The sequence below is a fragment of the Lonchura striata genome, chromosome 17 (assembly GCF_050655825.1).
Source record: "Lonchura striata isolate lonStrDom1 chromosome 17, ASM5065582v1, whole genome shotgun sequence".
In the NCBI taxonomy this organism is placed as follows: Eukaryota; Metazoa; Chordata; class Aves; order Passeriformes; family Estrildidae; genus Lonchura; species Lonchura striata.
The window spans coordinates 12,080,015-12,092,814 of record NC_140719.1 but is presented as its reverse complement, the minus strand read 5'-3'; the positions used below and the strand labels follow the sequence as shown (position 1 = coordinate 12,092,814).

General features: G+C 46.3%; 1 protein-coding gene across 11 annotated transcripts in view; it reads right to left on the bottom strand.

Annotated features, from left to right (window-relative positions):
• Window positions 1-12,800, bottom strand: part of CCDC187 (coiled-coil domain containing 187) — a 32,293-nt gene that overhangs the window by 11,950 nt on the left and 7,543 nt on the right. For all 11 annotated transcript variants that reach the window (XM_085556257.1, XM_085556260.1, XM_085556259.1 and 8 more), the window contains 5 exons: window positions 12,477-12,568; window positions 11,717-12,375; window positions 11,179-11,278; window positions 5,966-6,141; window positions 91-188 (listed from right to left, as the gene is read on the bottom strand). In XM_085556257.1, coding sequence (XP_085412383.1) covers window positions 91-188; window positions 5,966-6,141; window positions 11,179-11,278; window positions 11,717-12,375; window positions 12,477-12,568 — 1,125 coding nt within the window. The remainder of the gene's footprint in view (window positions 1-90; window positions 189-5,965; window positions 6,142-11,178; window positions 11,279-11,716; window positions 12,376-12,476; window positions 12,569-12,800) is intronic.

The following is a 12,800-nucleotide window of genomic DNA, read 5'->3' as shown; positions in this document are numbered from 1 at the left end:
GCACACCTGAATGTGGGGATAGGGAGCACCTTCTCTCTGGGACAGTAGAACTGGAATTCCTTTTTCTCATTACACAGCTTTCCCACTGACCTTCAGTTTGTGAGCCAGTAGTAAGGAGGTTTGCCTCAAAATGTCCAGGTGACTCCTGTGATTGTCCTCCAGCTCTGTGCTGCCAAAATCTCCCTTACCTGCAGAAGTTTAGGGGATCATCACAAGGGGAATGTGTACATTGTTCTGACTGCATTTCCCTTTTGAATCCTCCCTGAGCCTATTTTTGGAAGCCTCCCAAATGTGACATCTGCCTTTATTACTGAAATAACTTCTCTGCATACATTTACCTCTTCCACCATAACTGTAGAAGGAAAATGTCAGTACCTACAGCCTGTCAAGAAATGTGTGAGCATAAAGTCCTGCAAGTATTGGGAACTGTCAGGACTTAAGGAGAGAGGAATGAGGAACAATTCCTGTTCTAAGCCTGAATTTCAGAGTGTGGGTTATTGTCACTCTTAGTCCTGCTGCTCCTTTGCTGCACCAACAGGATCAGAGCCTTTGGGTACAAAAAGAGAAACTTCCCAACCTTGTGACAAGGTTTCCCAAGAGAAAAAAAATCCCTTTTTTTGAAACTCAAACAGCATCCTGCATGTCCTCTCCATCTGTTGGGATGCAGGCTGCTTCCTCTCTCTTTTGTCATAGAGGGACACAAACCCCTGGAAAAAAGCTTTCATTTTAAATTGGGGACGTTTTCCCTCTTGTTTCAGGTGCACCTTTTTCTTACTGCTACTTCCTTACTGCACCTCCCCTGCCTGTGTGTGTGACAGTGCAGCTGATATTATGTTTACCAGCAAAATGTTCTTGGCTGCTTGAGCTCTTCAGATGAATTGCTCAGCTTATGCAAACAGGTTATGTGTTTATTCTGTGCTGTGCCACTGTCACAGCACCACAGTCATAAATGAATGGAAGTGTGGGTCATAAATAGAAATAGGTTTGATTTGGAAACTTGAGATAAAATCTCTGTCTCTAACCAGGTCACCTGAATCTAAATTACCCCATGGTGCAGGATAAACCCATGACATGCAGAGTTTGTTTTTGCTTTACAGACTGAAGGGTCTGTAACACAGAAGGAGCAGAGATGTGGGCTTGTTTGCATGCCACGATGGGTTTTGTGTTTATGTGGGTGTGAGTGAAAATATTAAATCTTTGAGCCTGGTGCAGATTTTCTATTAGAATGCTGCTCTGTTTTTATAAACAGCTTGATTGCAGATTTCACTTTCCTCCTACAGTGGTACTATACGAGGCTTCTCTTAATGCTCTCCTTTTCAGAGTCAACAGACTGGATGGAAATCTCATCCTTTCTTTTGGTAAAGGGCCTTTCCTGGTTTTGGAGGGTGGTTTGGAAAGGCAAAGTCATATTAAATTATCTAGACATGCCAAATTAAGACTTCATCTTTTTAGAAAGAATTTTTGTTTTAGCCAGTCTTTCTAATTTTGAGGACTGAGTCAGACTCGTTAATGCTGATGGTTAACTAGAGATGATTTTGTGCAATGACCTATTTAGGAAAATAGAGTAGGTGAAAAAGCTGGGTTTTGTACAGGGAAGTTTTATTATTGGTTTTAAGCAATACAATAGAAAAAAAAGAAAAGTGAACAATTCTTCAGCGAGTTCACAGCACTTTCAAAAGCTCCTTCAATACTAATAAATAAGGTCATTTTATATAAAAAAAGTTACAAGCTAAATTTATTGATGATAAGTTTTCTGAGTAGCTTTTAATACTAATATCTGGGCAGTCAGAAATATGATATTCTATTAGGATATAATTTAAAACCTGACAAATATTTTCAATTTGTGCCTCAAACTGAACAATGCTCTTGTTAGTCTGACCAAAGCCCAACCAGTGGTATTGACCTCAAAGTGATTAAAAAGTTTGCTCTGATCTCTTTTCCCTTCTTTTGAATGTAATTTTCCTAATTGTGGCTATTTCCAGATGCATTTCTTGTGTTGCAACATCCTGCATTAAAGAAAACACCATCTGGCTAAACTTCACGTCCTTTTAGGTGATGATGAATGGCATTTACTGCCTACCCAGATAGCTTCAATGTGCATACACTCAGCCTTGTGAAAAAAATGCTATTTATTAAATCACTTTCCGCTGCACCTGCAGAATCTCAGCAAAGCCCTGTAGAATCTCCCTGACATATAATTAAAAAAGCCAGGCTAAAAGTCTCATTTTTCTAATCACTTGAAGCAAGGCAGAAGCATTTACTGCTGCTTTACTCAAGGACAGCTTTTTCTCTTTCTGCCCATGTCAGCAATCAGATCAACCCAGTTATTATAAAAAGACATAGCTGCAACTTTAACTGTAAGCACGATTTTACATTATTCCTGGAGATGTAGGAATATGGGGTGTAAAGTGTCCTGAAATGCTGCTGTGGAGTGGAGCAGCAGGTCCAGAAGGAATTTTCCCATCAACCCCCATTCAGGCAGTCCTTCCTCTCTCCAAAATTACCATAATAGCTCAATTGCTTTATTATTTCAGGGTGCTCTCCAGGTGAAATAGCACCCAGACTTCAGCACTGTCTGTGCAGGAGAGGACCTGCAGTGATGATAGGTAAGAGAGGAGGAAAAAAAGAGGTTTGGTAACTCCTGGTCACAGCTGAGAAATGCAGCACAGGCAGTTTGGCCCTTCAGCATGACCTGTGAGCCACGAGCAATCCCAAAGCAAGAGACTCTCAACATGAAGGCTCTGCCTGTTCCCCCAGGAAATCCACGGGCTGAGCTGCACTCTGGAGTACCTTGGAGAATCTCTAGTTCCACAGCAGCTGGATCAGGTCCTTCTCTCCTCTCCAAACATGTCTGGTGTCCTGCTTGGCACAGAGGAGTGGCTGCTTACCAAACGAGGGGATTAATGTGGCCTGTGCTGCTCCTGTGCTCTGCATATTTTGTATTTATGTCTAAATCCCCTGGTGTGGAGGGCTGGCCTGAGTTCAGCTCCCAGCCAGATGTTGCAGCACATGGCAGTGCCTCACCCTGCTGCTGCCCCTTGTCACATGGAGCTGCAGGGCAGCTCTTGGCTCAGGATAGCAACAGAGCTGGGCCTGAAGCTGGACCTAACCAGAATCCTGAATTTCCATGGAATGGTCCTTCTGTTCCTCACCAGTTATTCTCAACTCTCTCAGTCAATGACAACATCATTGCTGACAACTCCTGAGGTGTTGAAGGCAGGGCTGGAGCTGTGGGAAAGACAAAATGCTGCCAGGATTTGGGAGGGAATATGAAGATACAAATCCCTCCCAGGATTTGGGAGGGAACACAAAGAGCTGCCTCTGCTCAACACTCTCCATCAGAGCACAATTAGCTGAAGCCATGCTGATACATTTCTGCTCTTATTCCACTAATTTAATAATGTCTCCCTCTTCTAGAAGCAAGAAGGCAGCTCCCTCTAGTGATACAAGAAAATATGTCAATCAGCAATTTACGGGAAAGATGATGCATATAAATACATTTTCCTTGTAGTTCAGGTCAAAATTCTGCATTTCAAGAACGACAGAAAACATTCCATTTGCTTTCCTAATGCAAATTATTTTAAAGCAGTAGCCATGATTAAGCTTCAACATTTAGAAAATACTTTTTAAACCATTAGTTTCAGCTTAAATATTGATACCTCTCAAATACAAAAAAAAAAAAAAAAAAGAAAAAAAAAAAAAGAAAAAAAAGTGTGGTCTGATTAAATGAGATTTCTGTCTCATTCAGTTCAATCCATTTCAAAGGCCATTCCCTAGACTGTGGGAAGGGGCACAGGGCAAATGTTGGGGTTTTTAAAAATCATATAGTTATCTTATTTAATAGAGATACAAAAATTTGGCTACTGTGGGCTGTATTTAGAGGACATGCTGGAGTAGCAAGGAAAGTATAGGTCATCTCCTCAGCTCCCTGTGGGAGAGCCCTGGTGGTTTGGCAGGAATGACAGAAAGATTTTACATAGTAGAATAATATGCAAAGCCCTTCCTTATCAGCTCATTGCTTCTACCAAGTTTTGTGCCTAAACTGATGAGAAATTCATGGAAGTGCAATGTGAAATACTTCTCAGCACTACCTGTGGAGACAATTTTTGCTCACCACAGCATGAGCTTATAGGATTTGAAATTCTGTCTTTTATACTGGCTCTGTTTAAAAAGAAAATTCAGCTATTCAGGACAAGTTCACTGTCTTACCCCAGGTAGTAAACAAATATTTTGTGAATATGTTCCTCTCTCTGCTTTAAGATGTTCTAAATGAAATTTGTTATTTTGCCAAGTGTGTTTACTACAGAAAATCTTTCTTTGGCACAGCAGTGGGTGCTCAGGTGACGTGTGTCCCTCTGAAAGATAAATATCTGCATTTGGCAGCAGTTGTAGAATTACACCTCATTATGTTGCGTGTTCACGGTGACTTCTGTGTCCCATGAAAGGACAGAGCCAACTGCTGGGCGATGCCTTGAGCAGACAATGCAGCCTGGAGTCTGAATGCCCCATCCCTGCTCTGGGTGGTGACAGAGCCACTTGTGACCCATATTTCAAACCCACTTTGTGCTGAGCAAACACTTCTGTGCCTCCTGTGCAGCAGCGTGGCCACGGTGGGGATGCTGCTTCCCACTCCAGCCTTGGGCTGGCAGCTCCTGCAAATGCTCAGGGAAGGGGAAGGTTTCTCCTGGCACAGACACGGAGCAGCAGCTCCTATTGTTCCTGTGCTGAATAGTGGATGGCTGGGCCTTGCAGAATTGGGGCCCTCAGTTATTAATAGTAAATAAATAGGTTGTCTTTCGCTTAGGGTAGAACACTTCAGACAACGGCCTTGCTGCCCAATCGTCTCAGATGCCCTCCTGGTCCCTGGGGGAGGAGAGAGAAGCACAGTAAACAATGCTGGCTTCTCCACCACCCCAAAATCCAATATGATGTATAAAATGTTGTGAGGAAAACAATGAAGAATCCTTAATAAGAGCAAAGGCTTTTTGTAAGTACCGTCTTTGAGGAAAGGTTATCTGATCTTGTTCTTTTGTCTCAGAAAAGCCCTTAAAACAATGCACCATCTGCTCCTGTTTGGTGGGAGCAGGCAGAGATCTCTTCAGACAGAGCGGTCTGCACGCTACTGGTCGGCTTTTAACCCTTTCGGCCACAAACCTTCCCTTGTTTCCCTGCAAACCTCTGCTCCTGGCAGGAGTGGCCATGCCCTGTACCCCTGGCCAGCCTTCTTTGGCTCTTGGGAAATGCCTACTCTGTTTTTGGGGGAGGCTGATGCCTTCCAAGGTTTGTGTCCTTGGAAGGGCATCAGTGGAAATCAATGCAGATTCTACAGAAAGTATTGGGTTTCCACAGGAGTGGCCAGCAACACCTGTCCTTCAGCCCCAAGCACTCTGCAGCACATCCCTCCATCCCCCCTGCACCTTGCCCATGTCCTGGGCCTTGATGTCTCTTGCTGTCCAAGCAGGACAATACCCCACACTGCTGAGATGGGGTAATTATGAGCAGTTAATTGTAAGGCTCCCAGAGACCTTCAGATGAAGCTACGAGGTGCTGGAAACATCTCTGAGCTAAATGGGGTTTGTTCCACCTCTAGATGTCACTGGGAGCTGAATTCACACCTGTGACAGCACAGCATGGAAAGGCAAAGAACTTCTATTGCAAGTTTAATAATAATTCCATGAGTCAGAGTCTCCTCATTCCCATCCTGCCTCAACAGTGACAATTCCTTGTAATCTCTTAGATTGTGCATGAATGTTGAGAGGACAATTTTTCATGCACCCTTCTTTCACCTTTGAATTCTGGAAGACAATCATCAATTTGAAATTCCCCCTCGCCCCAGAAGATTTTTCAGCCCTAGGCAGAACCATCACAAGAATTCTGTTGCAATGAGGGACTGTTCATTCTATTGCCACAGCACAAGAAATACTTTGGGAGGCACCAAGTGACCCTCTGGGAGATGCCACCTTACCCAAGTCCTGCTCAAAGCTGCCAGTGCTCAGAGTGGCAGAGGGCTGGCAGCTCAGGCTGTCCCAGATCCTCAGGCTCTCTCCAGGAGATGGGTTGGCCATTTCCTCTTGGTTCTGAACTTTCACAACAGTCTCACATCCACATTGATCCCTCCGTGCCGTGAGTTCTCCCTGCAGGCTGTGTCAAGGTAACAACAACAATTACTAAGTTTTTGAGACGTGTACAAAGCAATCTTTTGAATTTCAACAACAACAACAAAAGGTTATTTCATTTGAACAGAACTATTACATTTTGTCAAATGGAAACAGAAGGCTCCCTGAGAAGTCATACCTGGCAACGAACAAAATCTCCTGTCTTACCTTGATGCTGTCAGGAAAGCTAACAACACTCAGTTTTTACCTACTCTAATTACTGCTCTGAAAGAGCTGGGTATTTTTCAACCTGGTGGCAAATACAAACAACAACCTTGCAGTGTGGAAGCTTAATTTATGAGGGCTGCATTGTACAATCCGTGCCATTGTTGGGACTTGGTTGCATAATCCAGCTCTGAGCTTTGGCAAAAAAATCTCTTTAGAAACACAAAGTCCTGAACTCTGTTCTAATGTTCTTGGGACTTGTGCTGAACATGGCTGTGGCCCAACCAAGATCTGGGAGTGATACATATACTTCAATATTTCAAAACAACGCCAGCACCAAGTCTTGCAGACGAAGACCTCAGCTAACTGATTTTACTTTGTTTTGGTCTGTAACTATCTGAGCTTAACTAAAAAGATTAAGAAAGAAGGTGTGAAAATAAGCATTTATTGATCAAGCCTCAGCTGAACCACACGCAGGGACACTGAGACACTGAAATGGTGACAGATGTTTTCTTTTTTATACAGAAAAATGAACGTGGAAATTTTTTTTATCAGCAATCAGCTTAGGGAAATCTTATTTCATTTTTCTCATTAATAAGCTTTTCTTTGTTTTTCATGACCCAGAAACTGCTAAAACGATTAGTACAGCTTCCACTAACGTGTCTTGGATGTAGTCTTCAGAAAGTGGGAGCAAAGGTGGATAAGAGAGAAAGAATAGAGGAAAGAGGGATTTCTTACAAAGCAGTTCTAATATTCATTGGTTAAATGTGCTGAGTTTTGTCTCTGCAGTTGTGTTGTGATGGTTTTTTAGGCACTGTTTTCTTTGGCTCTTGGGAAATGCCTAGCCTGTTTCTGGGGAGACTGATGCTAAGGTTTGTGTCCTGGGAAGGGCATCAGTGGAAATCAATGCAGATTCTACAGAAAATGCTGGGTTTCCACAGGAGTGGCTGGCAACACCTGCCCTCCAGACACAGCCAGCTCTGCAAGAAGCACCACAGCTCCCAGATGAGGCTCGTTGGGTTTGCACCGAAGAGAAAGCATTGCTGAGTCCAGAGGAGGATGCAGAACTGACTCTCCAGCCACCAGCCTCTGCCCCAGCCCCTGAAGCCACCCAGAGCACTTTCAAATCTGGGCTTACAGCAAAAGCGGGATGAATTTTTTTGACTCTTGAGAGTGTAGCCACTTACTGAAGCAAAATAAGATGGAATTGCCCACACACTTTCTGGCACTTTGGAGAATTCCCATCAGTGAGTCATTTGCATCGGCAACAAACCTCCGCCAGCCGCCCCTGCGGATGGGGGAGCAGCCGGGCATGAAATGGGAACATTTCTTATGGAAACAGGCACCTGCAGGATTTTGTGCATGAACATGAGCTGCTGTTTTCAGAGCTATAATTAAACATGTGAACAGCAAACTGTGCTGTTGAAACTGGCCGTGGAGAAGGTCATGCTCAAGAGCGCTGGGTCTGGAGTGCTGCATGTTTTGTATTTGTGAATGAGGCCAGCACACAGTCAGTTTTAACAGGTGGCTTTGCTCAGATGAGATGTTGGAGAGAGAGAACTTGGTCTGTTGTAGGCAAATGTGGGCTCCTAACACCTTAGCAGTGGAAGTCAGAGCACAGGCCCAACTCAGCTGCTTTTGCCATCACATTTTCTAACCCAGCTCTAGCTACATCAATGAGAGCTCCATAGAAACAGGTTTACAAGACCAAGGACAGAGCACGGACCCCTCCTGCTAGCACAGCCTCTGAAGTTTGCGTGCAAGTTAAGAGCCAGGCTCCCTTCACTGCCTGCTGACATTCCCTGCAGAGAGTTCATGCACTCAGAGTGCAAATGTCCCTGGAGCAGGAGGAATTATGGCCCTGCAAAGCTCCTCAGTCACCTCCTTAGAGAACACTGGTGCTCCTTTATTTGGTGGCTTTCTGTCTGATTTGATCTGTAGTGAATTAGTTGATACCAGATCAACTTCAGGAATAACTTGATCATGGGAGCCTCTCTCTGTGTGCCAAAATCCATTTTTATTTCCTGTGAGTGTGTAGACTTCAGGAGAGGTGCAAAATCAGACTCTAGATTATAAACAAATAAAAGCTGAGGACAAAAGACAGGCTTTTACCCTGAGCCTTTGTATTAATTACTTTACCAGTAGCTAAGGGTTAGGCATGGAGTGCTCTTTCCTTTGTATTGTCCCCTCACTGTCACTGCTGCTGCATCACAGGGAGCCCTCAGCCCACCAGGAGATGAGTCTGGAGCCATTCACAATGCAGCCACACTTTCCACTTCTAATCTCTAAATACAGCGATATTTTATCTGCAAGTAGCTCTCCTCATCTTTTGAAGCAGCACTTGCAAGAGGGTTGTGATTTATTGTTTGAGAGGTTTTATTGGTGTTTTTTTCGGTGATGCTCTGAGGACTTTTTGACTCTGGCTGCTTTGCTTTCTCAGTAATTGCATTGTTCAGCAGATCAGTGCAATCTGTCTTATTTCTCCTTGGTTTGATGCTTATCCTTTACAGCTGGGGGCTGTTCCCAGTGGGTCTGGGGGGGTCCTGCACCTACCACCATTCCTGTGAGTTTGGGTGGTGTCAGGACAAGACTGATGGAGCCCACAGCTGCAGGGCTCTGCTCCCCAGGGTGCAGTGCAGACACAGCTCTGACTCTCTCCACTGCACACTCGGAATGCCCACTGCTCATGTTTTATACATTTGCCATCTTCTGTGACAGAACAGCTCCATAATCCTTACAACCGATCTCTTGGAGCAGAGACAACCCAACCTTTGTGAGTGTGGTGGTTGTGCACAAAGAACAGGGCTTTAACTCTTGGTAATTCCAGTAATTACTCCTCATAACTTTGCTAAGCTCATCTGTCTGGACTTATCTCTCCAATTTTCGTTTTCCTCCTGGTTACTTTGCACTATAAAGCTGTAAACAATCTTCTTGAAAAGAATGCTGGGCCTAATATCCCACCTTCAATTAAAAAGAGAAAAAAACCATTCTGTTTCCCACTAGAGAAGTTTAGCTGCAGGTAATTTGGCCCAGCCAGCTTCTTCCCAGGCACAAGTGCCCATGGAGCAGATCCAGGCCATTCCTGCCTGGGCAGGACCCCACAGCACCAAGTCCCTGTCCTTGTCTCTCAACAGGACACTGGGGACGTGGTGGCCAGTTTGCTGCACATATGTCCTTTCTTTAGTAATGCATGTCCAGGTAATATTTAATCTTCCAGGGCTCAGGGGATTTATTCTCCTCTCTGCAGCATCCTGTGGCCTCTGTGGGAACTCTGGCTTTGTCCCTCTCTGTGGCTGGGCAGGGACACGCTCTGACCTGCAGTTAATAATTGTCCCTTCATGGTGTCCCCTGTCACCAGAAACGACCCAATAGGGCAGTTTACTCTCTAAGGCCAAATTCAAAGGGGTTTCTCTCAACTGCTATCTTCGTTAAATATTTAATTAACGTAGGCTGACAACATGCTGCCAAACCAATTTTCCACAATAATCACTGTCCAAGGAAAGGTGCTGTGTGTGAGCAGGCGCACACAACCTACAGAGCTGCACTGCTGGGAATCTTTCGCCTACTTTTGCAGCAAAGCGAGTGAAAACAATCACTAGAAATTAATTTTTTAATTAATCGCCGCCCGAAGGAGCCGGGGCGGTTTTACCCAGGGGCTCGCTCCGTCCCGCTCCGCGCCCGCGGCTGCGGCGCCCTCCGGTGGCGAGAGAGCGTCATGGCAACGCGGCCGGGATCCACCGGAGCCGCCCGGGATCCACCGACCGAATCCAACCGGGATCCACCGGAGCCGCCCGGGATCCACCGACCGAATCCAACCGGGATCCACCGGAGCCGCCCGGGATCCACCGACCGAATCCAACCGGGATCCACCGGAGCCGCCCGGGATCCACCGGAGCCGCCCGGGATCCACCGACCGAATCCAACCGGGATCCACCGGAGCCGCCCGGGATCCACCGACCGAATCCAACCGGGATCTACCGGAGCCACCCGGAATCCACCGACCGAATCCAACCGGGATCCACCGGAGCCGCCCGGGATCCACCGGAGCCGCCCGGGATCCACCGACCGAATCCATCCGGGATCTACCGGAGCGACCCGGAATCCACCGACCGAATCCATCCGGGATCCACCGACTGGAGCCACCCGGGATCCACCGGAGCCGCCCAGGATCCACCGACCGAATCCATCCGGGATCCACCGACCGGAGCCGCCCGGGATCCACCGACCGAATCCAACCGGGATCTACCGGAGCCACCCGGGATCCACCGACCGAATCTACCTTGGATCCACCACAGCCACCCGGGATCCACCGAATGGAGCCACCTGGGATCCACCGGAGACACGTGGGATCCACCAACCAAATCCATTCAGGATCCACCAACTGAATCCACTCGGGATCTACTGACCAAATCCACTCAGGATCCACTAACCGAATCCACTCAGGATCCACGAACTGGAGCCACCTGGGATCCACTGACCAGAGCCGGGATCCATGGACCGCTCCCGGGAATCCACCAGCCCCGGGAACTCACCATCCCCGCTATTTATTTAACGTCTGTGTGGCACATTCCGCAGAGGATAATACATCCAGCTTTGTTATCCCCCAGTTTCCAACTACATAGGGTTGGGTTTATATTTCCTTTCTTACTTCTGGGAAAGCCTAGGCAGCAGAAGGGGAAGTGATGCGTCCAAAATCAGTGCCGAAGCCACAAATAAAATTATGAAATGTCATTTCACAGATGCAATGAGAGGAAAGTGAAAGTGGGAAGGAAAGACCCACTGCCCTGAATTGGTGCTGCTTATTTTAGATACATGCAAAGCACATTAAGCAGAGAATTATATATCCAGCTTTGTTTACCTTCTAGTGAGGAATCTGTGAGCTGGAGAGGCTGGGCTGGTTATTGGCTTTTCATGCAATAGACTTATGTCCACCTTGGAGCCCTTATTCACTGGGAAACCTTTTAAAAAGACAAATGAAGACATTTAATAAATATGCTCTTCATAGAAATGAAATGGCCTAAGCTTTGGCATCTATTCACTGCCTACTTACGTGTGAGCACTTCATTTCAATACAGCTCTTCTTATCCACAGGTTTTTTAACTACATGGGATTAGGTTTATAATTCTTTTACTTCTGAGAAAGCCAAGGCACCAGAAAGTGACATGTCCAAAATTGGTGGCAATTGGTGGCCACAGATAAATTATAAGATGTGGTTTCACAGGTGCAAGGAGAGGGGAGGAAAGTAAAACCTAGGAGAGCCACTGCTCAGGGATTTTCCAAGGCACAGCATTTCCAATAAATAGCCAAGGGGAGATGAAGCTTAACCCCTGCCTGTAGCTTTGAAAGACCTGAGTGGCACCTGGGCATTCCTGTTGTGTCATGTCGAAAGGATTTACCTTGCAAGGTGTTTCTCAGGTCTCCTGCAGAGCTGAGGTGACTCTGTCCTGCCCTGTGAGTGATCCAGGGCAATCCTTCCCTCTCAGCATTCCCACCAGGCAGAGCAGTTGGCGTTTCCCTCTGTCTGTCCGGGGCTGTTGCTCCCCCAGTGCTGCCCAGTCCCTGCCACTCCCTGTCAGATGTCACACAAAGCACTTCAGGATCTGTGGTGTCCAGAAGCATTTCTGCAGTCGTCCTCTCTTGCCTGTCCCTGGAAGTCTCAGGTTCTGGGGCAGAAGGAGGATCACTGTACAGGTCCAGAGCTGTCTCTGTTGATTGATTCTCAGCAGAGGCTTTAGCCCAGCTGGCTGCACTCAGCCTCTTCCTTGCCACATCAATCTTTTCTTCAAGTTCCCTGCACAGACTGTGGATGGCTCTCACTCGATCCTGTTTGCTTCTCTGTGGAGAAAGTCCAAAAGATGAGTCCTTGGAGGAAGGTTTTGCATCTTCCTGAGGAACAGAAAAGCTCAGAGGAGGTGAATGCAGAGCTGGGAGAGAGCAGTCCCTCAAGCCTTCACATTTCAGAGGACTGAGAAACCAGCGTTCAGATTCCAGTGCTGCTGGAGGACCTGATGCTTCTCCTTTTTTAGGTGATTGAGCTGTTTCTGGGAGTTGATTCCTGTTAAAAAAACAAAACAAAACAAAACAAAACCAAGAGAGAGATGTCTGCAGTGTGAGCTGAGAAAGTGGCTTTCTAGGATGCCTTTTATGTCTGAGTACCTGCCTCTGTGATCTTCAGGTGATGGAGGAGAGGATGTTTCATCCACCCAGGCCATGAAATTCCTTTCCAGTACTCCCCCACTGGTTTGCCTCTGAAAGAGAAGAGCCCAGCAGTGTAAGCACTCAACAGCTGGCAACAGAAGGGTAATGTCTGGCTTTTATTCCACCTAATAATTTGCTCATGTAACTGGAAAACTGCTCACACCACACAGCAAACCTTCTTTTAGGTCAGGCAGTGGAGATTCCCAGGTTTTTGGCCCGAAGCTGAGGATTCCAGCCCTACCAATGAGCCTAGCAGTTTATGCCATAATTATAAGCTAATTG